Source organism: Scomber scombrus, chromosome 11 (genome assembly GCF_963691925.1).
Source record: "Scomber scombrus chromosome 11, fScoSco1.1, whole genome shotgun sequence".
NCBI classification, from domain to species: Eukaryota; Metazoa; Chordata; class Actinopteri; order Scombriformes; family Scombridae; genus Scomber; species Scomber scombrus.
Window position 1 is genome coordinate 31469759 of NC_084980.1, and position 27103 is coordinate 31496861.

General features: G+C 45.2%; 2 protein-coding genes across 11 annotated transcripts in view; one reads left to right on the plus strand and one right to left on the minus strand.

The window, feature by feature from the left end:
* The window catches only part of mfn1a (mitofusin 1a), a 15568-nt gene extending 4250 nt beyond the window's left edge, over positions 1 to 11318 (plus strand). The window contains exons 4-20 of one of the 10 annotated variants that reach the window (XR_009926984.1): positions 393 to 555; positions 739 to 863; positions 942 to 1050; positions 3715 to 3822; positions 4259 to 4421; positions 4794 to 4861; positions 5357 to 5478; positions 5565 to 5691; positions 6822 to 6926; positions 8460 to 8562; positions 8639 to 8859; positions 8947 to 9048; positions 9161 to 9217; positions 9483 to 9624; positions 9726 to 9772; positions 9814 to 9848; positions 9901 to 9924. Coding sequence is in view for 3 of the 10 variants with exons in the window: in XM_062429572.1 (XP_062285556.1) it covers positions 393 to 555; positions 739 to 863; positions 942 to 1050; positions 3715 to 3822; positions 4259 to 4421; positions 4794 to 4861; positions 5357 to 5478; positions 5565 to 5691; positions 6822 to 6926; positions 8460 to 8562; positions 8639 to 8859; positions 8947 to 9048; positions 9931 to 10127; positions 10343 to 10477; positions 10808 to 10874 (1915 nt within the window). In the remaining 7 variants the exon portion in view is untranslated. Of the gene's footprint in view, positions 1 to 392; positions 556 to 738; positions 864 to 941; positions 1051 to 3714; positions 3823 to 4258; positions 4422 to 4793; positions 4862 to 5356; positions 5479 to 5564; positions 5692 to 6821; positions 6927 to 8459; positions 8563 to 8638; positions 8860 to 8946; positions 9218 to 9482; positions 9666 to 9725; positions 10128 to 10342; positions 10478 to 10807 lie in introns of those variants that run through there. The other 9 variants (XR_009926980.1, XR_009926982.1, XR_009926981.1 and 6 more) reach the window with 9 other exon arrangements.
* A 3361-nt stretch (positions 11319 to 14679) lies between these two features.
* Positions 14680 to 27103, minus strand: part of pex5lb (peroxisomal biogenesis factor 5-like b) — a 19259-nt gene continuing 6835 nt past the window's right edge. The window contains 13 exon segments of the mRNA XM_062428334.1: positions 14680 to 14875; positions 15027 to 15184; positions 16035 to 16210; positions 16445 to 16656; positions 16935 to 17005; positions 17558 to 17701; positions 18871 to 18990; positions 21906 to 21932; positions 21934 to 22005; positions 22354 to 22444; positions 23484 to 23601; positions 26402 to 26548; positions 26582 to 26647. Of these exon segments, the coding sequence (XP_062284318.1) occupies positions 14680 to 14875; positions 15027 to 15184; positions 16035 to 16210; positions 16445 to 16656; positions 16935 to 17005; positions 17558 to 17701; positions 18871 to 18990; positions 21906 to 21932; positions 21934 to 22005; positions 22354 to 22444; positions 23484 to 23601; positions 26402 to 26548; positions 26582 to 26647 (1598 nt within the window).

Genomic DNA, 27103 nt, shown 5'->3' on the forward strand with positions numbered 1-27103 from the left:
CAACAGGTCCGGTCCGGATGGGACGGCGTCTGGGTCCGGATCCGGGCCGCGGGCCACCTGTTGGTGACCTTTGACCTGCAGCATTAAAGTTTATTTTTATTTATGATAAAAACTTTATTATACTGATATTAACCTTTGTGTCGTCCTCCCAGGTCAAATTGACCCCGTCTGTTTTGACTGTTCCTTCCTTCCTTCCTTCCTTCCTTCCTTCCTTCCTTCCTTCCTTCCTTCCTCCCTTCCTTCCTTCCTTCCTTCCTTCCTTCCTTCCCTCCTTTCCTTCATTCTTCCTCCCTTCTTCCTCCCTTCCTCCCTTCCTCCCTTCCTTCCTTCCATGTAATGATGATGTAATGATGACGTAATGATGACATCACCCCTACCCCCCCCCCCCCCAGGACCAGTAACGGGAAGAGCACGGTGATCAACGCCATGCTGAGGGACCGCGTGCTGCCCAGCGGCATCGGTCACACCACCAACTGCTTCCTGAGAGTCGAAGGAACCGACAGAGAAGACGCTTACCTCACGACCGAGGTGTCCAATGAGAGGAGGAGCATCATGGTTAGTGATTACTGATTATTGATTATTGAGTATTGATAAATGATCATTGATAAGTGATAATTGATTATTACATTATTAAAAAACACAGACAGACGAGTGTTCATCAATCAGCTGACTCACTGATAACCTGACCTTCCTCCTCCTCCTCCTCCTCCTCCTCCTCCTCTCTCTCCTCCTCCTCAGACAGTGAACCAGTTGGCTCATGCTCTCCACATGGATCCCACTCTGGATTCGGGGAGTCTGGTTAAAGTTTTGTGGCCTAAAAGTCGCTGCGCTCTGCTGAGAGACGACCTGGTGCTGATGGACAGGTAGGTGACTGCTCCTCCTCCTGCTCCTCCTCCTCCTATTGCTCCTCCCCCTCCTCTGACCTCTGACCTCTGACCCAGCCCCGGCACTGATGTCACTCTGGAGTTGGACAGCTGGATCGATAAATTCTGTCTGGACGCTGATGTCTTCGTGTTGGTTGGAAACGCAGAATCGACCCTGATGAACACGGTGAGCCTTCATCAATCAATATCAATCAATATCTATCAATATCAATCAATATCCATCAATATCCATCAATACTCACAAACACTGCTCAGCCTGATGAGACCCGAATAAGAGACAGAGGATGGATGGATAATAACTAAAGTAATCATAATATATAATAATAAAAATAACATCTAAATTATAGATAGACGCTCAGTGGAGAAAAAACATCATTTCACTAGCAGGTAATCAATACATCTGTATTATTATTATTTATTATTATCTCATCTTCTTGCCGCTTTATCCGGGGTCGAGTCGTGGGGGCAGCAGTCTAAGCAGGGAAACCCAGACTTCCCTCACTCGTGAACACGAACCAGAGGTACTTGAACTCCTCCACTTGGGGCAGGATCTCATCCCCGACCCGGAGAGTGCACTACACCCTTTTCCGGCTGAGGACCATGGACTCGGATTTGGAGGTGCTGATTCTCATCCCGGCCGCTTCACACTCGGTGGCGAACCGATCCAGTGAGAGTTGGAGGTCACGGTCTGATGAAGCCAACAGGATCACATCATCTGCAAAAAGCAGTGACCCATTCCTGATGTCACCAAACCGGACCACCTCAAAGGCCTTGCTGCACCTAGAAATCCTGTCCATAAAGATCATGGACAGAATCGGTGACAAAGGGCAGCCCTGGCGGAGTCCAACCCCCACTGGAAACAAGTCCAACTTAATACCGGCAGTGCGGACCAAGCTCTGACACCGGTCGTACAGGGAACGGACGGCCCGTATCAGGGGGTCTGATACCCCATACTACTGGAGAACCCCCAACAGGACTCCTCGAGGGACTTGGTCGAATGCCTTCTCCAAGTCCACAAAGCACATGTGGACTGGTTGGGCAAACTCCCATGCACCCTCAAGTATCCTGCAGAGGGTGTACAGCTGGTCCACAGTTCCACGACCCGGACGAAAACCACATTGCTCCTCCTGAATCCGAGGTTCGACTATCCGACGGACGCTCCTCTCCAGTACCCCCGAATAGACCTTACCAGGGAGGCTGAGGAGTGTGATCACCCTATACTTGGAACACACCCTCCGGTCCCCCTTCTTAAAAAGAGGGACCACCACCCCAGTCTGCCAATCCAGAGGCACTGCCCACGATGTCCATGCGATGTTGCAGAGTCGTGTCAACCATGACAGCCCCAGAACATCCAGGGCCTTGAGGAACTCCGGGCGGATCTCATCCACCCCCGGGGCCCTGCCACCGAGGAGCCTCAGCCCCAGAGATAGGAGAGCCCACACCGTCCCCACCATACACAGTGTTGATGGTGCACTGCTTCCCCCTCCTGAGACGCCGGATGGTGGTCCAGAACCTCTTCGAAGCCGTCCGGAAGTCGTTCTCCATGGCCTCACCGAACTCCTCCCATGTCCGGGTTTTTGCCTCAGCGACCGGCACAGCCGCCCCCCCGCTTGGCCTGCCGGTACCTGCCTGCTGCCTCCGGAGTCCCACAGGCCAAAAAGGCCCTATAGGACTCCTTCTTCAGCTTGACGGCATGCCTCACCACTTGTGTCCACCAGCGGGTTCGGGTATTGCCGCCACGACAAGCACCGACCACCTTACTGCCACAAGACCGGTCTGCTGCCTTGACAATGGAGGCACGGAACATGGTACACTCGGACTCAATGTCCCTCGCCTCCCCCAGTACACGGTCAAAGTTCTCCCGGAGGTGAGAGTTGAAGCTCTCTCTGCCAGGAGACTCTGCCAGACGTTCCCAGCAGACCCTCACAATACGTTTGGGCCTGCCAGGTCTGACCGGCATCCTCACCCACCATTGGAGCCAACTCACCACCAGGTGGTGATCAGTTGACAGCTCCGCCCCTCTCTTCGCCCGAGTGTCCAAGACATGCGGCCGCAAGTCCGACGACACGACTACAAAGTCAATCATCGAACTGCGGCCTAGGGTGTCCTGGTACCAAGTGCACATGTGGACACCCTTATGCTTTAACATGGTGTTCGTTATGGACAATCTGTGACGAGCACAGAAGTCCAATAACGAAATACCGCTGGGGTTCAGGGCCCGTTTGGGCCATAGCCACAACCTGCGGGTGGTGGGCCCACTGGAAGGGGGTCCCACGTTGCCTCTTCAGGCTGCGCCCGGCTGGGCCCCATGGGCGCAGGCCCAGCCACCAGGCGCTCGCCTTCGAGCCCCACCCCCAGGCCTGGCTCCGGGGGGGGGGGCCCCAGTGACCCGCGTCTGGGCAGGGGGAACGAAGAACCATTTATAGTACTCATCATAAGGGGTCTTGTGAGCTACGCTTTGTCTGGTGCCTCCCCCCGCACCTGTTTGCCATGGGAGACCCTACCAGGGGCATAAAGCCCCCGACAACTGAGCTCCTGGGGTCATTGGGACACGCAAACCCCTCCACCACGATAAGGTAGTAGCTCAGGAAGGGGTATTTATTATTATCATTATACTCATTAATTCATTCAGATAAATAATAATAATAATAAACACAAATACTCTCAAATATTACATTAAAGGAAAAGGTGATTACAACAAGCTGCAAACATTATCCACTCTTTTGATAATCAATCGTTATTTTATCATTTATTATTTTATTATTTATTATTTTATTATTTATTATTAAATGTGTTTCATCTTTTATTTGTTGTGTTTTTCTGTCGGCAGGAGAAACTTTTCTTCCATAAAGTCAGCGAAAGAATCTCTAAACCGAACATCTTCGTCCTCCATAACAGATGGGACGCTTCGGTTACTGAGCCTGAGTATATAGATGAGGTGTGTGTGTGTGTTAGTGTGTGTGTGTGTGTGTGTGTTAGTGTGTGTGTGTGTGTGTGTGTGTGTGTGTGTGTGTGTGTGTGTGTGAGTGTGTTAGTGTGTGTGTGTTAGTGTGTGTTAGTGTGTGTGTGTGTGTGTGTGTTAGTGTGTGTGTGTGTGTGTGTCTGTGTGAGTGTGTTAGTGTGTGTGTGTTAGTGTGTGTTAGTGTGTGTTAGTGTGTGTGTGTGTGTGTGTGTTAGTGTGTGTGTTAGTGTGTTTGTGTGTGTGTGTGTGTGTGTGTGTGTGTGCGTGTGTGTGTGTGTGTGTGTTAGTTTGTGTGTTAGTGTGTGTGTGTGTTAGTGTGTGTGTGTCTGTTAGTGTGTGTGTGTCTGTTAGTTGTGTGTCTGTTAGTGTGTGTGTGTGTGTAGAACACAGTGTGACCCCCTGCCCCCCCCAGGTGAGGAAGCAGCACCTGGACCGCTGTGTGAGCTTCCTGGCCGAGGAGCTGAAGGTTGTGAGTCTGGACGAAGCGGCCGGCCGGATCTTCTTCGTGTCGGCTAAAGAAGTTCTGATCTCACGGATGCAGCGAGCGCAGGGGATGCCTGAGACAGGTGAGACAGGTGAGACAGGTGAGGGACGGCTCTGTGTGCTCATACAAGAGTTTTACTGACCTCAGATTAACCCTTTACATACTGCTCATATCCAGAATGTTTAATGCTGATTTCAGTCACATTTGTATATTGTATATATTTGTATATGAATATAAAAATGTGTATCAGCTACACAAAAATATAAAAAGGGGTATTTTATTTCCATGTTTGTAGACTGTGGGTCACATGAGGAAAAGTCTGGCTACAAAAAGTCAATGTGATGTTTTTACAGCTCTCACATGTAAAAGAAAAAAGGTCAAATATGATCAGAAACAGGGGGGGGGGGCTCCGTTATGATGAATGATTGACGATGTTCGGAGGTTGTCTGGTTTCGTCCTGCAGGAGGTGCTCTGGCTGAAGGCTTCCAGGAGAGACTCCGAGAGTTTCAGAGGTTTGAGAGAACGTTCGAGGTACGAACATTTACTACTGTACTTTACTGTAGTACAGTTTGAGGTACTTGTACTTTACTGTAGTACAGTTTGAGGTACTTGTACTTTACTGCAGTACAATTAGAGGTACTAGTACTTTACTGCAGTACAGTTTGAGGTACTTGTACTTTACTGTAGTACAGTTTGAGGTACTTGTACTTTACTGCAGTACAATTAGAGGTACTAGTACTTTACTGTAGTACAGTCTGAGGTACTTGTACTTTACTGTAGTACAGTTAGAGGTACTTGTACTTTACTGTAGTACAGTTTGAGGTACTTGTACTTTACTGTAGTACAGTTTGAGGTACTCATAATACTTCTGTACTTTTAGGAGGATTTTGCGTGCAGAACTTTTTTTAATGAAGTATTTGTGCTTTGCTGTGTTGATACTTTTACTGTAAAGTATCAGAGTACTTCTTCCAGCTCTGATTGGGGAATAGATGCTGAACCTTTGACCTTTGACCTTTGACCCTGCAGGAGTTCATCTCTCAGTCTGCAGTGAAGACGAAGTTCGAGCAGCACACGGTGAGAGCGTGGCAGATCAGCGAGGCCATCAAAGCCGTGATGGACGCCATCAACATCGCCTCTGCTGACAGGAAGTGAGAAAAACTAACATTCAACACTTCTGTAACAAGAAGGACGACGCTGTGTGTCTGCCCGCTCTGATGACCTTTGACCCCTGCAGGATCTGCTGTCTGGAGGAGCGCGAGGAGCAGAGGGACCGACTGGACTTTGTTCGAGGACAGATTAACCGTCTGACAGACAACGTCAGAGAGAAGATCAAGACTCTGACCGAGGACGTCTGTGTTAAGGTGGAGAGAAGCCCTAACCCTTCATCCATCTACTGTCTTATATTAATGATCACATGTAGTTCAGACAGAAGCCGTAACCATAGACTGTATATAATGGACGTAACATCCGTGACGTCACCCATTGGTTTGTGGACTGCTGCTCGGAGGCCAATAGTATCGGATCTGAGCAGCGCCATCTTGAAAATTTCAGGTGCATGCTGGGAAAAATAAAAACAGGGATTCTACTTATATGGGCATCAGGAGGAGCATGAGGCGCCCTCCTGAACCTGTGAACCAATCAACCTGTCAATCACCACGTAGCCACGCCCTAATGCATACCCTGCTTTATCGTCACATATAAAATCAGGGAGGCCAAAATGTCCCAAATGAACATCATACTGCATTGAAGAAGGCTTTAAACTAGCGATTGAGACCATAAACACATTTTGAAAACGTTTACTGAGGTTAGAAATCAAGTGAGAAGTTGGTGAATTCTCCATTGACTTGTATAGAGACGGAAGTCCTTTTGACACCAAAACGGTCGCCCCCTGGTGGCCTTTTGATAGAATGCAGTTTTAAGTTACTTCCGCGTTGGCCTCATTTCAGAGGACCAGAACTCCCCACCTGGTTCTAACCCATCCTTCAGTCCAATAAAGAAACCTCACAACCAGACTCAAACTGAGAGAACATCTGCCTCGACCGGTTGGAGTAGAGAGGAAGGAGAGGAGAGAGAAGCACGTTGAACATCAACATTGATTTTTTTGACATTTGACACAAAGTCTTTAAAGGATTATTCTGCTTTATTTCAGCCTGAAGTTTTATGTGACTCACAGGTTCAAACACGCTGAAATGATTCTTTAAGACTCTTGAGTTATTCCATAAAATACACATATTTTATCTGCTGTACATTAATGAATGTGATGTATTCCTGATGTTTCTTTTAATCTGAGACTAAAGGAACAAACTCCAGTCAACACGAAGGGTTAAATCTTCATGTTTAAAACCTACAGAGCCCAGAAAACAACTAATACATGTTCTCTTTTTAATACTTTGTGTTCTGTATTTAACAGATTATTGGTGATGATGATATTAATAGTTGCAGCTCTAACTGAACGTGAGTGTTGATGTTCGGCTGTTTAATCGTCCGACAGGTTACCACGGCGATGTCGGATCAGATCCACTCACTTCCTGTTCTGGTGGAGGAGTTCAGAGCCGACTTCAACCCCACACAAGAAACTCTGGAGCTCTACAAGGCCGTGAGTACTGCACACACACATGCACGCAGACACACACACACACAGGTTGTTGTTAAACTGGATTTGAAGTAAAGCAGCTTAATGTGATGTTTGTTCCTCTGAGGCAACGTTTAGATCAAGATGACACACACACACACACACACACACACACACGCACACACACACACACACACACACACACAGAGTCACGTGACTGTGTGTGTTTGTGTGTTTGTGTGTGTGTGTGTGTGTGTGTGTGTGTGTGCGTGTTTCAAGGATCAGTCAGGTGTGTTCAGGTGCAGTGAGGTCACAGCGTGGGATCAGATGATGAATGATGTCGGCACTGAAAGCTGAACACAGATTTATAGTTTAGTGCAACAAACAGTGAAGTTGTTTTGATTTTAATATATTTTTAAACATCAGTGTGAATCAGAGTTCACTCAGCAGGAACATATTTCATATTTTATAACTTTTACACAATAAAAACATTCTGACTGAGCAAATTTAATATTTCAGTTCTCACAGAAAAAGCTGATTGTCCCAAATATGCTGCCTCCATGTGGGACCGTGTCTCAGAGTGTCTCAGAGTGTCTCAGAGTGTCTCAGATTGTCTCAGAGCGTCTCTCAGTGTCTCAGAGTGTCTCAGAGCGTCTCAGAGTGTCTCAGAGTGTCTCAGAGTGTCTCAGAGCGTCTCTCAGTGTCTCAGAGTGTCTCAGAGCGTCTCAGAGCGTCTCTCAGTGTCTCAGAGCGTCTCAGAGCGTCTCAGAGTGTCTCAGAGTGTCTCAGAGCGTCTCAGAGCGTCTCTCAGTGTCTCAGAGTGTCTCAGAGCGTCTCAGAGCGTCTCTCAGTGTCTCAGAGTGTCTCAGAGCGTCTCAGAGTGTCTCAGAGTGTCTCAGAGCGTCTCAGAGCGTCTCTCAGTGTCTCAGAGTGTCTCAGAGCGTCTCAGAGCGTCTCTCAGTGTCTCAGAGTGTCTCAGAGCGTCTCAGAGTGTCTCAGAGTGTCTCAGAGCGTCTCAGAGCGTCTCTCAGTGTCTCAGAGTGTCTCAGAGTGTCTCAGAGTGTCTCAGAGTATCTCACAGTGTCTCACAGTGTCTCACAGTGTCTCAGAGCGTCTCTCAGTGTCTCAGAGCGTCTCAGAGCGTCTCAGAGCGTCTCAGAGCGTCTCTCAGTGTCTCAGAGTATCTCAGAGCGTCTCAGTGTCTCAGAGCGTCTCAGAGCGTCTCAGAGCGTCTCTCAGTGTCTCAGAGTGTCTCAGAGCGTCTCAGAGTGTCTCAGAGCGTCTCAGAGCGTCTCAGAGCGTCTCTCAGTGTCTCAGAGTGTCTCAGAGTCTCTCAGAGTGTCTCACAGTGTCTCAGAGTGTCTCAGAGCGTCTCAGAGTGTCTCACAGTGTCTCAGAGTGTCTCAGAGTCTCTCAGAGTGTCTCACAGTGTCTCAGAGTCTCTCAGAGTGTCTCAGAGTCTCTCAGAGTTTCTCAGAGCGTCTCAGAGCGTCTCTCAGTGTCTCAGAGTGTCTCAGAGAGTCTCTCAGTCTGCTTGTCTGTGTTTGGTGTGTCCAGAAGCTGCTGCAGCACGTAGAGGAGAGGATCATCGGCTGTCTGGCTCATCGCTGCTCCATCAGCATCCTCAGAGACATCAAAGACGCCCAGAGACACATGATCGGTATGAACGGCGTCTCACTACGTAACGTCTTCCGTCTGTTCAGGTGTCATCAGTGATGTCTGTCCTCTGTCCTCAGACAGTGTTCGTCCTCTGCTGTCTCTGACCGTCCAGGAGCAGCTCTCTGCTCCCTCCACCACCTTCGAGTTGACCTATGACCTGGGCCTCGCCGCCCTGTGTGCAGACTTCAGAGAGAACATAGAGTTCCAGTTCTCTCTGGGCTGGACGGCGCTCGTCACGCGTTTCCTCGGCGCCTACAACGCCAGACGAGCGCTGAGCGGCACCGACCCCAGACTGCAGGTGAGCTCACCAACCCGACAGGTTTGTGTTTACAACAGAGTTTCTTCAGACGATTCGTAACCATGGAAACATCGCCTCTCTCTTCAGGAAGGCTCCAGCATAAAGAATGAGATGGTGGTTTCCGTAGCAACAGGTCTGGTCTCCGTCACCTCCCGAGCGTCCATGACGGTCCTGATCATCGGTGGAGTGGTACGACTATTTTCATTAATACATACGATTCATTTTTAGTGAGTTTTAGTAAACATGCTGATGTCTTCAGATGTTTTGTTTTTCCAAAACCTCCAAAAATGTTTTTCATCAGCGTCTGGATCAAATATTTGTCTCTCAGGTGTATCTCGTTGCTGCAGGTGTCTCTCAGGTGTCTCCCAGGTGTATCTCAGGTGTATCTCGTTGCTGCAGGTGTCTCTCAGGTGTCTCTCAGGTGTATCTCGTTGCTGCAGGTGTCTCTCAGGTGTCTCTCAGGTGTATCTCGTTGCTGCAAGTGTCTCTCAGGTGTGTCTTCTTGCTGCAGGTGTCTCTCAGGTGTGTCTAGTTGCTGCAGGTGTCTCTCAGGTGTCTCTCAGGTGTGTCTTCTTGCTGCAGGTGTCTCTCAGGTGTCTGTCAGGTGTGTCTAGTTACTGCAGGTGTCTCTCAGGTGTGTCTTGTTGCTGCAGGTGTCTCTCAGGTGTGTCTAGTTGCTGCAGGTGTCTCTCAGGTGTCTCTCAGGTGTGTCTAGTTACTGCAGGTGTCTCTCAGGTGTGTCTTGTTGCTGCAGGTGTCTCTCAGGTGTCTCTCAGGTGTGTCTAGTTACTGCAGGTGTCTCTCAGGTGTGTTTTGTTGCTTCAACAGTCTCTCAGGTGTGTCTGGTTGCTGCAAGTGTCTCTCAGGTGTGTCTTCTTGCTGCAGGTGTCTCTCAGGTGACTAGTTGCTGCAGGTGTCTCTCAGGTGACTCTCAGGTGTGTCTTCTTGCTGCAGGTGTCTCTCAGGTGGGGTGTGTCTGGTTGCTGCAGGTGTCTCTCAGGTGTCTCTCAGGTGTGTCTTCTTGCTGCAGGTGTCTCTCAGGTGTCTCTCAGGTGTGTCTTCTTGCTGCAGGTATGGCGTTCGGTGGGCTGGCGGGTCATCGCTCTCTCTCTGTCGCTGTACGGTCTCCTCTACCTGTACGAGAAGTTCACCTGGACGAACGCCAGCAGGGAGCGCGTTCTGAAGCGGCAGTTCACGGAGCACGCTGCCCATCGCCTGAGAGCCGTCATCCCCGTCAGCAGCTCCGCCTGCAGCCAGCAGGTCTACAAGTAAGACCCCCCCACCTGACCCTAAGCACCCCCACCTGACCCTAACCTCCCACCTGACCCTAACCCCCCACCTGACCCTGACCTCCCCACCTGACCCTAACCTCCCTCCTGACCCTAACCCCCCACCTGACCCTGACCTCCCCACCTGACCCTAACCTCCCTCCTGACCCTAACCCCCTCCCACCTGACCCTAACCTCCTGTGTGTGTGTTTCAGGGAGCTGGCTGCTACCTTCAGCCGGCTGACTCAGCGTGTGGATCTGAGTGAAGCAGAGTTGGAGGGAAACATCCGTCAGCTGAGCTTCAGGATCCAGCGGCTGGAAAACATCCAGAGGAGATCAAAGGCCTTCAGGTCAGAGGTCAACCTGTCATATTATAGATTCTGTCATTTAACACCTGAGATACCTGAATGCTCTTTTAACGCTTCTGTCCGTGTGTTTGTGTCTCTTTATTCTCACACTGGTTGTTTGTATCTGAAGCTAGTTTCTGATCTTTAGATGTATTGATTGAGTAAAGCTCATTCTGGCTGCTTTTTACTTCTGTTTGTTTTATTTGATGACATTAAGAACCATCGAGTTAAAAACATGAATCTCTATAATTATATATTTATTATTATTATATATGTATGATTATTATTATTATTGTTATTATTATTGGTGCTTAAACCGCTGTTGGTTTGCAGGAACAGAGCCACGGAGCTGGAGACGCAGCTGGAGGCCTTTTCTGTTCAGTACCTGCAGGGAAACTAACACATGAAGAAGAAGAAGAAGCGTGATGTTTGGTGAGCGGCGCCCCCTGCTGCTGGATCAGCAACACTTCACTCTCATCATGAAGACTTCAAACCATCTCAGCTTTATTCTCGTCCTGCAGACACGAGATCAGTTTCATTCTCTGATGAAACTTTAGACAGTTAGTAATAATAAATGTTCCACTTGATAAAGAATAAGTTTGTTGAAAGTCTCACTGACAGTATTTATGTTTAAGAATGAAACCAGATGAGTTAATGTTTAAAAGACAGAAAACCTCCGAACTGAACACAGAACACAGCGGAGCAGCTGATCAACAGTCCGACAGCTTTAATGTAATATTAACCCTCCTGTCGTCCTCCCGGGTCAAATTGACCCCGTCTCTTTTGACTGTTCCTTCCTTCCTTAATTTTTCCTTCGTTCTTCCCCTCCTTCCCTCTTTCTTTGCTCCCTTTCCTTCCTTCCTCCCTCCCTCCTTCCTTCTTTTGTCCGTCCTTCCTCCCTTTCCTTCCTCCTTTCCTTTCCTTCCTCCTTTCCCTCCTTCCTTCCTCCCTTCCATCCTTCCTTCGTCCCTTCCATCCTTCTTTCTTCCCTCCCTTCATTCCTTCTTCCTCCCTTCCTTCCTTCCTTGACTTGAGGACAACAGGAGGGTTAATCAACGCAATTCAAATTTGGAAATTTGCATTAAAATAAAATGTTTTTACGGCTCTAAAATGTAAAAATGGGTCAAACTTGACTATGAATATTATGTAAAGGGTTAATAGCGCCACCTGCTGTTTATCTCTATTAATTTATTACTATAATTATTATTATTTAACATATTTGGGTGAAACTTGACTTTAGCATCTTTTCTGTGAACGTTTGTATTCAGCTAAAAATCGCCATGTTTAATTAAACTGTGATTAGATTGTTTTAATCTGAGTGCTGATGTCACTTCCTGTTATTACCATATGTGACCTACACTGGTATAACTGGTTAAACTGGTTAACCATTAAAACAAATCTGTACTTACCAGAATAACTGACCAGCTGACTCCTCAGAGCAGGTGTAGGAAATATACACATATATATTTTTAAAGCTGCGTTCAGACCAAACGCGACAAATGAGAATCTGTCGCGCCATCGCTCGAGTTTCATCGCGTGACCATAATGTAAAATTCGCGTCATCGCGCGTGTAGCGAGCCCATTCTCACTAGATAACAACAACATTGCTTCTTCCATCATCAACCATGGCTGAGATCACTTCCTCTTTTCTCTCATACGTGTCCCTGAGGCTCCTGAGGCTCCTGAGGCTCCTGAGGCTCGTCCATTTCCTGCAACATCAGCTGACAGAAACACGTAAATTAACTGTTGAATCTAGTAAACCAGTAACTTTATGCCAGGAGAGCCAGCTATGCTAACAGGGGCTATACGTCGGGAGAATCTCAACGCTGATAGGCTATCGCGGCAAAAGTTTAGCGTGTTTGCATTGACTTAACATGTAAACTTGTCTCGCGTCATCGCTCTTGGTCTGAACGCAGCTTTAGATCGTCCTGGTGGTCGAGCAGTTAGTGAACAGATCGCCCCCTGCTGGACGTTAGGAGCACTGACTCTAACATTTACCTGCTGGACGTTAAACATTTCAGTCACGTTTCAGATTTTAACAACAAACAGTTTTTACTTTTTTTTCTTCATTAAAAACAATAAATCTTTATTTATTTCAGTTGAATGTGATGAAATAATCAGAAGGTTCAGTTTCTGTTTCAGTCGTTTAATTTCTAAAATATCAGCAGTTTACATGTTTGCTAATCGTCTGTACAGCGACGTTAACGAGCAGCTGCAGAGAGAAGATTCACCAACTTACCTGATCCTCAGTCAGCTGATATTATATTATATTATATTATAATATATTATATTATATTATATTATATTATATATTATATTATATTATAATATATTATATTATATTACATTATATTATATTATATTATATTATAATATATTATATTATATTACATTATATTATATTATATTATATTAATTATATTATATTATAATATATTATATTATATTATATTATATTACATTATATTATATTATAATATATTATATTATATTACATTATATTATATTATATTATATTATATTATATTAATTATATTATATTATATTATAATATATTATATTATATTATATTATATTAATTATATTACATTATATTATATTATAATATATTATATTATATTATATTATATTACATTATATTATATTATATTATATTATATTATATTATATTATATTATATTATATTTAACCTAACATCTGCATCTGATCATCAGTCAGTTTGTGAATCTTCTCTTAAAAGCAGCAACAAACAAACAAAGACAGACAGCAGCTCAAACTCATCATTTAAATATTGATTATTGATTCACTTGCAGAGGAAAGTGTTTTATATGTTTCAGGTTAATATTTGATGAATGTTGTGAATATTTGCAGCTGTAGAAACTGAAGACTGACCTGAGAGCAGAGGAGCACCTGAGCAGGTACAGCCACAATCACAAGATGGTTATTATTATTATTATAAACTGGACTGCTGGATGTGATGTCATCAGTGGACATGCGATGATGTCATCAGTAGACATGTGATGATGTCATCAGTGAACATGTGATGATGTCATCAGTGGACATGTGATGATGTCATCAGTGAACATGTGATCTGAGATTAAAGTTTATACATGAAAATGTTTGTGTGACTCTAAACCAATCAGAGTTCTTTAAATGTTTAAATAGAAAGGAGGTGAAAGGTCATGCAGGAAGCTCTTTACTGTGTCAGAGGTCAGAGGTCAAACTAGTCTGTCACATGAGACACGAGTCATGTGATAAAGATTCAATTATCAAATAAAAACTGATATTTAAACTTGTTAGATTCACTCAGTTTGTCTCTTAAGATTCAATTTAGTATTTTAATCTTTATTTCATTTTACATAATAGATATATATATTTATATATTCATGTTCCTGCTCAGCTGCTTTAACATCTGGATCATTTTATTCAGATTTTCTCTGATTTGTTTTATAATAAAAGTTTCTGAAGATTTCAGTTTAGAAACAAACAAAATTCATCCAGAACACAAAAAATATGATTCAACATAAAAAACAACAAAATATCAGAAATACACGTTTGTCTGATCTGTGACATCGCTGTGACATCGCTGTGACATCACTGTGACATCACTGTGACATCACTGTGACATCACTGACATCACTGTGACATCACTGCGACATCGCTGTGACATCACTGTGACATCGCTGTGACATCACTGTGACATCGCTGTGACATCACTGTGACATCACTGTGACATCACTGACATCACTGTGACATCACTGCGACATCGCTGTGACATCACTGTGACATCACTGACATCACTGTGACATCACTGCGACATCACTGTGACATCACTGACATCACTGTGACATCACTGCGACATCGCTGTGACATCACTGTGACATCGCTGTGACATCACTGACATCACTGTGACATCGCTGTGACATCACTGTGACATCACTGTGACATCAGAGGTGGGTGTGGTTACAGCTCATACTGAATCACTTTCATGGCTTTTCAAAAGGAATTTAAATATTTTTGGGCTCTCTGAGGATCCGTAGACGCTCCTCACCGTCACAGGAAGCTACAGGACCTGGACCCCCCTCAGACTGCCCCCCCCCCCCTCAGGTTCCCCCCCCCCCCTCAGCCTGACCCCCCCCCCCCCCCCCTCTCAGACTAACCCCCCCCCCTCCCCTCAGACTAACCCCCCCCCAGCCTGACCCCCCTCAGACGTCCTCCAGGTTGAAGACCCTCAGCAGCAGGTCCAGGTCTCCCAGGCTGGCGGCTTGGACCAGGTCCGGCCGGTCCATCATGGAGACGGCGATACGCAGAGCGGTCCAGATGTTGGTGGACTGCTGCAGACTGCAGTGCTGCTGAGTCCGCTGCTGGTTCAGAGCCGCCAGGAAGTTACTGACCGCCTCCCTGCAGGTTAAACCAGGACCAGGTCAGTGTGGGTGTGTGTGTGTGTGTGTGTGTGTGTGTGTGTGTGTGTGTGTGTGTGTGTGTGTGTGTGTGTGTGTGTGTGTATATGTGTGTGTGTGTGTATATATGTATATGTGTGTGTGTGTGTTACCTGTGAGCTCCCAGGTTAATGCAGCTGATTCCCAGGTTATATCTGGAGCGGATGAATCCCGGCTGTAGTTCCAGAGCTCTGGTGTAAGCCTCCACCGCCTCCTCACTGCGGTTCCCGTTAGCCAGCGTGGCGCCGAGGCGGTTCCACAGCAGGTAGTCCTGTGTGTGTGTGTGGGGGGGGGGGGGGTGACACACGTAGTTAACACATGACGTCATACATATTTTAAAATAAGTAAAACCTTCATATAGCTGTTACAAAGCAGCTGAAGTTAAACCACGACTCCGTTTCTGTTTGTTTGACTTACTGTAAAAACTTTAATATGATATTATCATTTAAAGTGTGCTGCGTCTTATACAGGCGGGGAGCTCCGGTCCTCTGAAATGAGGCCAACGCGGAAGTAACTTAAAACTGCATTCTATCAAAAGGCCACCAGGGGGCGACCGTTTTGGTGTCAAAAGGACTTCCGTCTCTATACAAGTCAATGGAGAATTCACCAACTTCTCACTTGATTTCTAACCTCAGTAAACGTTTTCAAAATGTGTTTATGGTCTCAATCGCTAGTTTAAAGCCTTCTTCAATGCAGTATGATGTTCATTTGGGACATTTTGGCCTCCCTGATTTTATATGTGACGATAAAGCAGGGTATGCATTAGGGCGTGGCTACGTGGTGATTGACAGGTTGATTGGTTCACAGGTTCAGGAGGGCGCCTCATGCTCCTCCTGATGCCCATATAAGTAGAATCCCTGTTTTTATTTTTCCCAGCATGCACCTGAAATGTTCAAGATGGCGCTGCTCAGATCCGATACTATTGGCCTCCGAGCAGCAGTCCACAAACCAATGGGTGATGTCACGGATGTTACGTCCATTTCTTATATACAGTCTATGGTCTTATACAGCAGTAAAATACAGAGAGGTTGGATCTGGATATGATCATAGGATGGCTCCACACTAAGAACTATAACTATACTGTGTGTCTGTGTGTGTGTGTGTGTGTGTGTGTGTGTTACCTGTGGTCTGACAGACAGTGCAGCAGTGAACGCCTCCACCGCTTTGTTGAAATCAGAGCTCAGGTTGAACAGAACGCCGCGTCCAGTCTGCAGATCCGGATCCACACAGTCCAGATTCATATGAGCCGCTTCCTGAAACAGTAGCAGCACTTCCTGCAGCTGAGAGCTACATACACACACACACACACACACACACACACACACACACACACACACACACACACACACACACACAAACACAGTTTGGTATCAGTTGGTCATGTATGTAGACTCTTTTGGACTAATGTAACGTGTTCCTACCTGTCTGTGGTGCCGGTGGGGGGGCCCCTGTGCAGTGTGGGGGGGCCCCTGTGCATTGTGGGAGGGCCCCTGTGCATTGTGGTTGGGGGGCCCCTGTGCATTGTGGGGGGGCCCCTTTGTGGCGTGGGGGGGGCCCCTACGCGGCAGGGCCGGGGAACCCTGTAGCGGGCTCCTGCGGCTCTGCACCAGGTGTCGGTATCGGGGGTTGTGGCTGATCCAGCGGCGCAGCGCGTCACACGCCTCCCTCTGCAGGCCGCTGTTAGTGAAGCTCACCGCCAACGCCATCAGAGCCGCCAGGTTGTTAGGACTCAGCTCCAGACACCTGCACAGGTCAGATGATCAATGACACACACCTGCACAGGTCACATGATCAATGACACACACCTGCACAGGTCACATGATCGCTGACACACACCTGCACAGGTCACATGATCAATGACACACACCTGCACAGGTCACATGATCGCTGACACACACCTGCACAGGTCATATGATCAGATTTATTCTCCTCTCATCTTGTTTTACCTGTAACTTACCTGAAGTTTAAATTAATGATATTATTAATGATACTGAATGATCATAACTAAAGTGACCTCTGACCTCTGCAGAGACACGATGGCCGCCTGCTCGTTCTCGTTCTCAGCCTGCGTCATCCCCAGCACCTGCCACGCCTGACCACAGAAGAAGAAACACAACAAACTGACCGTCAGTGATCGGACTACAACTCCCAAGATGCATTTCACACACACACATCTGGATCTGACAGTAATCCAGATGTTACTTAAACATCAGTGCTGATGCTGTTTGTTGTCCAGGTCAATGAGGTGTTTATGTGTCCATGTGGTTTAAATTTAAAGGGTTTAAAATGTGAAAAATAAACGTATGAATAACTTCACACATTCTTTTTTTGTGGACCCAGCATCAAATTTCTGCTTTTAATCCATTTACAGAGAATATATTAGAGGATTACGGCAAAAATGTCTAAGTGGTGTAACCATAAAAACTTTGTAAACCATTAAATATGTAATATTTATCATTCTTTTGTGGTTACACCATTTGACATTTTCAGGAGCATTCAGTCTTATTTTTGGTAAAAAATGGTGCACATGTCATTTCTGTGTCTGCTGCATATATGCAGGTCAGCTGTTACTCAGGTTTATATGTTGGGATGAACCCTGAACTCCACACTGATAACCCCCCCCTGTGTGTTTTTGGGGCTTCACCTCTGAGTCCTGAGGGTCCTGCAGGATGGCGGCTTCCATCAGCAGCACGGCAGCGTTCAGGTCTCCCTCCCGAGCTTTCTCCTGACCCTCAGCGAAGGCGTTGGGCCAGTCTCTGTACGGGTTGTTAGTGTTGAAGAAGTAAGCCTGCAGGAGGAGGAGAGGACTGTAAGAACCATAGGAGGTAGGAGGTAGGAAGTAGGAGGTAGGAGGCAGGAGGTAGGAGGTAGGAGGTAGGAGGTAAGAGGTAAGAGGTAAGAGGTAGGAGGTAGGAGGCAGGAGGCAGGAGGTAGGAGGCAGGAGGCAGGAGGTAGGAAGCAGGGCTCTGCTTCAGTTACTGTAGATATTATAACAGCTGTCCTCACAGAGGTACGAGGTAGGAGGCAGGAGGTAGGAGGCAGGGGGTAGGAGGTAAGAGTTAGGAGGTAGGGCGGCAGGAGGTAGGAGGTAGGAGGTAGGAGGTAGGGCTCTATATAACAGCTGTCCTCACTGAGTCTCTGTTATATTAATCCAACATGAGCTACAGTGAGTTATGATCTGAGCTGGTTTTATGTTATTTTTACTGTTTCACATCTCAGATAGTAATAACTGCTGTTGTGTCACAGGTGTGAACAGATGTGTTGATAACGTGTTGACATCGCCTCCGTTGCCACGGTGATGTAACAGCTGAGCAGGGATTATGATGCGGAGGTGAGAGGATTAAAATGATTAAAGTGACAGATTAAAGGTCCGATAACGTCCTGTAAGTGATGTCCAGTATGATCTGTGAGCTCCAGCTGGGTCTGCAGCTGGTTATCAATGAGCCAGGACTGTTGTATGTTTATATAATATAATATAATAATTATTACTGCTGTTTGTTAGGGTCCTCTGTGCTGATTCAGTGTGTTGATCAGAAGTATTTCAGACACTAGCTGCTGTGATATTTCAGCATTAAATGTTGCAGCTTGGTGTGTTTCAGTGCAGCAGAGACACAGTCTGAGCTCAGATCTGCTTACTAACATGTTTTTACATTATAATAGAGAACAAAGTTCCAGCATCTTTGTATAATAAAGACTCTCTAAAGAAAATCACCTCTGTCATCCTGCTGAGAGGAGCAGAGCTGCTTTATAATAAATAAATAAGGATTCTGATTCACTGTCAGCATCTGAAAGTGATCCAACGACATCGTGGACGACATTTAAAACTATATATGTATAGTTATTGTTCTCAGTGTGGACGGCCTTTAATGCTGACATTATTAATAAATGTCACTTTGGAATAAAAAGTGAGTTATGAAGGAGTGTAACACAGGAGGTGCAGCCCCCCTTCCTGTTTACCTTCTCAGCAGGCGAGACGGAGGCTGTGATTGGCTGCTGATCCTCGGTGTCGTCCAACCAGTTCCTGCGTGCCAACTCCTCCCACTCCGCCTGCATCTTGTCCCAGAACTCAACGTCCGACTGAAAACAGATCAGTTTCCTCTCAGAGATCAATAATTCATCACATGACCTGCTGCCAGAGCTCACATTCAAACCTCCAGGGCTTTAATATCTCTATTATCTCTATTATCTCTACTATCTTTATTATCTCTTTTATCTCTTTATTATCTCTAACATCATTTAAATCATGTGAATATAAAGTGTTTTGAATATTGTGCAGCTGGTCAGAAAGCAGAGATCATATTTCTCTTCACATTTACAGGGAAACCCAACCCAGACTCCATCAGACTCAAACAGCTCAGAGAACTTTATGAATCTATAACTTTAACTCTTACTGCTGATTCTGGTAGAAGTTTATGTTTTAGTTTTAAAAATCTGATTCTTAACAAGTTCAGCCTGAAGTGTGCTCGTTAAATCACATGGTTAAATATACTTTATAATATAATATAAAATAATGTAATATAATATAATGTAATGTAATATATTAAGTAATGTTGTAATATCAGTAATTGGCTGACTGTGATTGGCCGACTGTGATTGGCCGACAGTGATTGACTGACTGTGATTGGCTGACAGTGATTGGCTGACAGTGATTGACTGACTGTGATTGGCTGACAGTGATTGACTGACTGTGATTGACTGACTGTGATTGACTGACTGTGATTGGCTGACTGTGATTGGCTGACAGTGATTGGCTGACTGTGATTGGCTGACAGTGATTGGCTGATGGAGAACAGTGAACTCATTACTGAAGCGTCTGAAGATTAAATGAGTGAAAATCTGCATTTTACTGACGGACAGTGAACGCAGCAACCATGTTAACCCCCCCCCCCCCCCCCCCCATAGACTCTACTGCACATGCTCAGTGCAGATTTCTCCTGTTATATAATCAGCTGCACTATGTTTAGTCTTCATCACATCATCTTCCTCCTCTGATCTGATTTTGATTTTTTAATCTGTTTCTTTATCGAGGTCATTTTTTGTATTTTAGTCTGATGTGAATAATCCGTCCTTTATGTGCTGCTCTCCTGCTGTGAGTCAAACATTCACCATCAGCCTGAACATGAAGAGAAGCTGCCGACGCTCAAAATAACGTTCAGTGGGATGAAATATTATAATAAGGAACTATAAACAAACACTTTCAGGCTGCTGTTAAATAATCGATTTGTTCCACTGTGAAGCCGTTTAATGTCTCATCATATTATCACATACTGTTCATATTCTATCATCACATACTGTTCATATTCTACCATCACATACTGTTCATATTCTACCATCACATACTGTTCATATTCTATCATCACATACTGTTCATATTCTACCATCACATACTGTTCATATTCTACCATCACATACTGTTCATATTCTATCACATACTGTTCATATTCTATCACATACTGTTCATATTCTATCATCACATACTGTTCATATTCTATCCTCACATAGCAATAATGATGTAATGTATTTAATGTAAAGGTAAAACTAGCAGAGCTTTATGGAGCTGTGGGGTTTTATTGTAGAACCATTAGAGCCATCAGTCTTCACTGATACATCATAAAAAGAAATCCTCATAACTACTATCTTATTAAAACTATTAAACTATTCATTTCATTAACCTTCGTGTTCGTCCTCCCGGGTCAAAATGACCCCGTCTGTTTTGACTGTTCTTCCATCTGTCCTTCCTCCCTCCTCCTTCTCTCTTTCCTCCCTTCATTCTTTCCTTCCTCCCTCCCTCCTTCTTTCTTTCTTTCTTCCTTCTCTTCCTTCCTCATCCCCCTTTCTTCCTTCCTTCTGTCCTTCCTTCCTCCCTCCCTCCTTCTTTTCCTTCTCCCTTCCTTATTTCCTCCCTCCCTCCTTCTCTCTTTCTTTCCTCCCCCCTACCTTCCTCCCTTCCTCTCTTTTCCTTTCTCCCTAACTCCTTCCTTTCTTCCTTCCTTCCTTCTTCCCTCTTTTCTTCTCTCCTTCCTTCTTTCCTTCCTTCCTTCCTTCCATCTTTCCTTCCTGTGTTCTTTTCTTTCCTTCCTTCCTTCCTCCCTTCCTTCCTTCCTCCCTTCCTTTCCTTCTTGCTTCCCTCCTTCCTTCCTCCCTCCTTTCCTTCCTTCCTTCCCTTCCTCACTTCCTTCCTTCCTTCCTCCCTCCTTTCTTATACTTCTTCCTTCCTTCCTTCCTCCCTCCTTTCTTTACTTCTTCCTCCCTTCCTTCCTCCCTCATTCCCTTCCTTCCTCCCTCCTTCCTTCCTTTCTTCCTTCCCTCTTTTCTTTCGTCCTTCCTTCCTTCCTTCCTTCCTTCTTGCTTCCATCCTTCTTTCCTTCCTTCCTTCCATCCTTCTTTCCTCCCTCCTTTCTTCCTTCTTGACTCCGAGGACAACAGGAGGGTTAAAACTATTAACTATTAATTTCACTAAAACACACATGGCAATAATCTGATAAATAACTGCAGTGAAGTAAGCAGCAGGTTCATCAGGATGAGTTTCAGACACCTGAGAGCTGCTGAGTGTTGCACCTTTAAAGGAAACAGCTGATCATATTCAGTCATTATTAGACTGTTTCTCAGTGAATCTGATACTCCTGTCGGTTAAATCCTGTCCTTGTATTTTAAAGTCTGGTCTCTGGTCTCTGAGCGGATTTATGGAGGTTTATTACCGTTGGAGGTCAGAGATAAATATGTGATCAAAAGCTTCACTAAAACATCAGTTAATGCAGCTTTAACGTTGGTAAGAGTTTGTTATAGATATGTATAAAAACTGTCCAGAGTGTGTGTGTGTGTGTGTGTGTGTGTGTGTGTGTGTGTGTGTGTGTGTGTGTGTGTGTGTGTGTGTGTGAGTGTGTGTGTGTGTGTGTGTGTGTGTGTGTGTGTGTGGTGTGTGTGTGTGTGTGTGTGTGTGTGTGTGTGTGTGTGTGTGTGTGTGTGTGTGTGTGTGTGTGTAGTATTTGTACCTCCACAGCAGCCTTCGCTCGGACAAAACTCGTCCTCCAGAGATTCATTTCTGCCCATCAGGGAACGAGTCCGTCTGCACTGTCTGGACGCCCCGCAGTCCTACACACACACACACACACACACACACACACACACACACACACACACACACACACACACACACACACACACACAGGAAGGTCAGCCAGCAGTTGTCAGATGTGACGGTAAAACAAACCCACAGATGCTAAAAACTTGACCAAAGTCAAACAGACTTTAAAACAGACGCCTGAACTCACCACCAGCTCATTTCCTGCAAGGGAACGTAGAGTACTGCATGTAGTGTACTGTGTAGTACTGTGTAGTACTGTGCAGTACTGTGTAGTACTGTGTAGTACTGTGTAGTACTGTGCAGTACTGTGTAGTACTGTGTAGTACTGTGTAGTACTGTGTAGTACTGTGTAGTACCTGTTGTGGATGATATGAAGTCCAGATCATCGAAGCTGTGATGATGTCGAAGCAGTTCTTGTTCTGCGGGTCAGTTTTAAACTCTGCAGACCTGAAACACAGAACAGTGAAGACGCTACTGAGCATGTGCAGAGTTACTACTACACTACTTTATTTACAGTTAGCTAGTTTAGTCCAGTGGTTCCCAACCTAGGGGTGGGGCCCCTCCAAAGGGTCAGCAGATAAATGTAGTACAAGTACTTCAACCTGTACTACAATAAAGTACAAGTACCTCAAACTGTACTGCAGTAAAGTACAAGTACCTCAAACTGTACTACAGTAAAGTACAAGTACCTCAGACTGTACTACAGTAAAGTACAAGTACCTCAAACTGTAACTACAGTAAGGTACAAGTACTTCTAAACTGTATTACAGTAAAGTACAAGTACCTCAGACTGTACTACAGTAAAGTACAAGTTTTCAACCTGTACTACAATAAAGTACAAGTACCTCAAACTGTACTGCAGTAAAGTACAAGTACCTCAAACTGTACTACAGTAAGGTACAAGTACCTCAAACTGTACTGCAGTAAAGTACAAGTACCTCAAACTGTACTACAGTAAGGTACAAGTACCTCAAACTGTATTACAGTAAAGTACAAGTACCTCAGACTGTACTACAGTAAAGTACAAGTACCTCAAACTGTACTACAGTAAGGTACAAGTACCTCAAACTGTACTGCAGTAAAGTACAAAGTACCTCAAACTGTACTACAGTAAAGTACAAGTACCTCAAACTGTACTACAGTAAGGTACAAGTACCTCTAACTGTATTACAGTAAAGTACAAGTACCTCAGACTGTACTACAGTAAAGTACAAGTACCTCAAACTGTACTACAGTAAGGTACAAGTACCTCTAACTGTACTGCAGTAAAGTACAAGTACCTCTAACTGTCTACAGTACTTGATTGAATGTATTTAGTTACTTAGTTGAAGAAGGTAAACTCAGTAATGTTGGAGGGCATCTCTCTGTTCATTGTGATTAATGTGACAGGTGTCCTCATGCTCGTCCTGCAGAGCCTCTTCTGTGATTCTCGGGTGTTTTCTGAAGCTAAAACTGTATATTTATGTTGTTATGTGTTTTTTTTTACCACAGCAGTTCGCTGGACGAGTGATGGGAGGTGCATCTCTTCTCGTATCTCCTCCTGCAGCCGTCCTCCACGTCCAGGTTCACCTCGTCCCATTTATCCAGAGGAGACGACAGACTGACTGTGAACGCATCGACAACACCTGTGAGGTCACGTTATCATTGCATTCATAAACTGTAATATATTATAAATACAACACATCAAACTTTAATAGAACAGTAAACTCTCTGGACTTCAACCAGAAGGAGACAGACGTGATGGACTAAACTAAACCATGATGGTGTTGATAAAGTAATGATCAGAAGCATCATGAATGTTTGACTCTGAGGACTCGTACAGTTCGTCCTGCAGGGTTTTAAGGTCTCATCACACTGAAAGCGCAGATTAGAGTCTCGGCTGCTTTTTACTCACAACTGAGTGAATTCAAAGCTTTTAATTAAATGAATAGAAGCTAAAAAACAAATTGTTAGTGAAAAGCAACGTTCACCTGAAAACTCTGCAAATAAATCTAAGTGGAACATTTTAAGCTGTATTTATTCATCTTTTTGAACACCTGTCTATAAACTCTATAAACTCTATAAATCATCATCTCATTCATATTGTGGCTCACATGTTAGCAGACAGTTGACTAACCGAGTGGAGACAACCGACGACTAATGAATATTACTGATCTGCATGCCGACATTCACAAGAGCTAAATAGATAATGTGTCAAAACATAACTTTAAATATTCATAACAAACAAGCTTTAACTGCACAAACTTGTATTAATTTAAATGATAATCAGCTTTCATTTCTTTACACAAACACATTAATTAACCCTCCTGTTGTCCTCCCGGGTCAAATTGGCCGCGTCTCTTTTTACTGTTCCTTTTTTCCTCTTTCTTTAATTTTTCCTTCGTTCTTCCCTCCTTCCCTCTTTCTTTGCTCCCTCCTCCTTCCATACTTCTTTCCTCACTTCTTTCCTCCCTTCCTTACTTCCTTACTTCCTTCCTTCCTCATTCCTTCCTTCCTTCTTTCCTCCCTTCCTCCCTCACTTCCTTCCTTCCTTCTTTCCCTTCCTTATCTCCTTTACTTCTTTCCTCTTTTCCTCCCCCCCTCCTCCTTCCTTCCTTCCTTCCTTCCTTCCTTCCTTCCTTCTTCATTCCTTCCTCCCTCCCTTCCTCCTGTCCTTCCTCACTTCCTTCCTCCTTTCCTTCCTCCTTCCCTCCCTCCCTCCTTCCTCCCTCCCCTCCCCTCCCGTCCCTCCCGCCTTCCTTCATTCCTTCCTTCCTTCCTTCCTTCCTTCCTCTTGTCCTTCTTTCCTTCCTTCCTTCCATGACCTGAGGACAACAGGATGGGTAAAAGAATAAATCTCACAGGGTTACAGATCAATAAAAATATAACATAAACAACGCTGAGCATTTCCTTTCATCATGTTAGCAATGAGAGACGTTTATGTGACTTAATGCAGCAAGACATCATGGACGTCACAGTTAGACTTTTAATGACAGATCCCTAATAATCACTGGTGGAGCTCTTCAGAAACAAGCTGTAACTTATGAATCTGACGCTGCTTTTAACTTCCAGATACACTTTACTATAAAAACTGATTGAATGTTTATATAAAAATATGAATCAATGTTAAATAATTAAATTAATATCAAACATTTTTCCAAACCAGAGTTTCCTAAAGTGTTGAGGAAAGTTATTTCATGTTGAATTGTGCATTTTCAACACAGCTTCATTACATTAAAGTTAATATTTATCAAAGATACTAAAACGTCAGTAACAAGTTTTCCAAGTTTTGAGGAAATTTTGACAGAATTTTTCAGTTTTTCTGATGTTTTTAACAAAAAATAATTTAAAAACTTTTAATATGAGTCAGTTTATCCTGCAGAGTGGAAACAATTCATACTGATCAAATATTTTACATTAAAGAGAAAATTAAACACTTTAATTGTGTGACTTTAATCTGAAATGAACCAGAATATCTTCAGAAGGAGTAAGGTATTTGGTAAGGTCTATTCGGGGGTACTGGAGAGGAGGGTCCGTCGGATAGTCGAACCTCGGATTCAGGAGGAGCAATGTGGTCTTTCGTCCGGGTCATGGAAACTGTGGACCAGCTCTACACCCTCTGCAGGATCCTTGAGGGTGCATGGGAGTTTGCCCAACTAGTCCACATGTGTTTTGTGGACTTGGAAAAGGCATTCGACCGTGTCCCTCGGGAGTCCTGTGGGGGGTTCTCCGGAGTACGGGGTATCAGACCCCCTGATACGAGCCGTCCGTTCCCTGTAGGACTGGTGTCAGAGCTTGGTCCGCACTGCCGGTAGTAAGTCGGACTTGTTTCCAGTGAGGGTTGGACTCCGCCAGGGCTGCCCTTTTCCACCGATCCTGTTCATAATCTTTATGGACAGGATTTCGGAGCTCGGAGTAGACCCGCTGCTCCTCCGCGTTGAGAGGAGCCAGATGAGGTGGTTCGGCCATCTAGTTAGGATGCCTCCCGACGCCTACCAGGTGAGGTGTTCAGGGCACGTCCCACCGGTAGGAGACCCCGGGGAAGACCCAGGACACGCTGGAGAAGAGCTGGACGAAGTGTCTGGGGAGAGGGAAGTCTGGGCTTCCTGCTTAGACTGCTGCCCCCGCGACCCGACAATCATAAGTGGAAGAAGACGGTACGGTACGGATGACTGTTCTCCTGTTCCATGTAACGTGATTATAATACTATAATAATCTGACATTTACTGAATGACTGTAAATGTTTTTCCTCTTTAAACAAACAGTAAAATCTGCTCTCTGAAAGCTTCGTTAAGGTTTAATCACACTTTATGAAACATTGATGGTGTCTGAATGAGAAATAGATTCATGGATGTGAAGTGAAGAACCGTGTGAAGCTCAATAAGAGTGAAAGTAATAAAGCTCAGTATGTTATTAACAGCTCACCTGAGTCCAGAGAAATCCTCTCAGGTGTTCTGGGACTGGCAGGAAGCTGCTCTACTTCCACCTGGATCAGCTCCGTCTCATCCGGTCTGGCCCGCCGTCGAGGACTCCTGGAGCTGCCCTTCCTCCTCAGAGGGCTCCTCTGCGGTCCTTATTGCTGCCCCCCCCCAGTGCTGCCCCCACTACTGCTGCCCCCGCTGCTGTCCCCCGGCTCGCTAAGGTCCACCAGGTCCAGAGCTGTGGACAGGACTGCAGGGCAGAGGGACCAACAGTTAACATCAACAACCTGCTGTGGTCAAACGCCTCAAAAACAGATTTAATAAACTTCAAACAGTCCAAAACAGAGCTGCGGATAATCAGCTGCAGCACAACAACATTAATATAATAAAGTATATTGTGACCTTTAAGTGTCACCATGGTGATGTGCAGTCTCAGTTTTTACAAAAACAAACTAACAGAGACTCTTAATGAAGGCAGAGAGGAGGAGGAGGAGAGGAGGAGGAGAGGAGGAGAGGAGGAGGAGGATGAGGAGGAGGAGAGGAGGAGAGGAGGAGGAGGAGGAGGAGGAGAGGAGGAGGAGAGGAGGAAGAGAGGAAGACGAGCCGACAGCAGCACAGAGGAGGTCAGAGGTGTTAATTAGTGGCTACTGCTCCTGCTGAGCTGGAGGTGACAGATGGACACTGACGAAGGAGTGAGGAGAGAGGA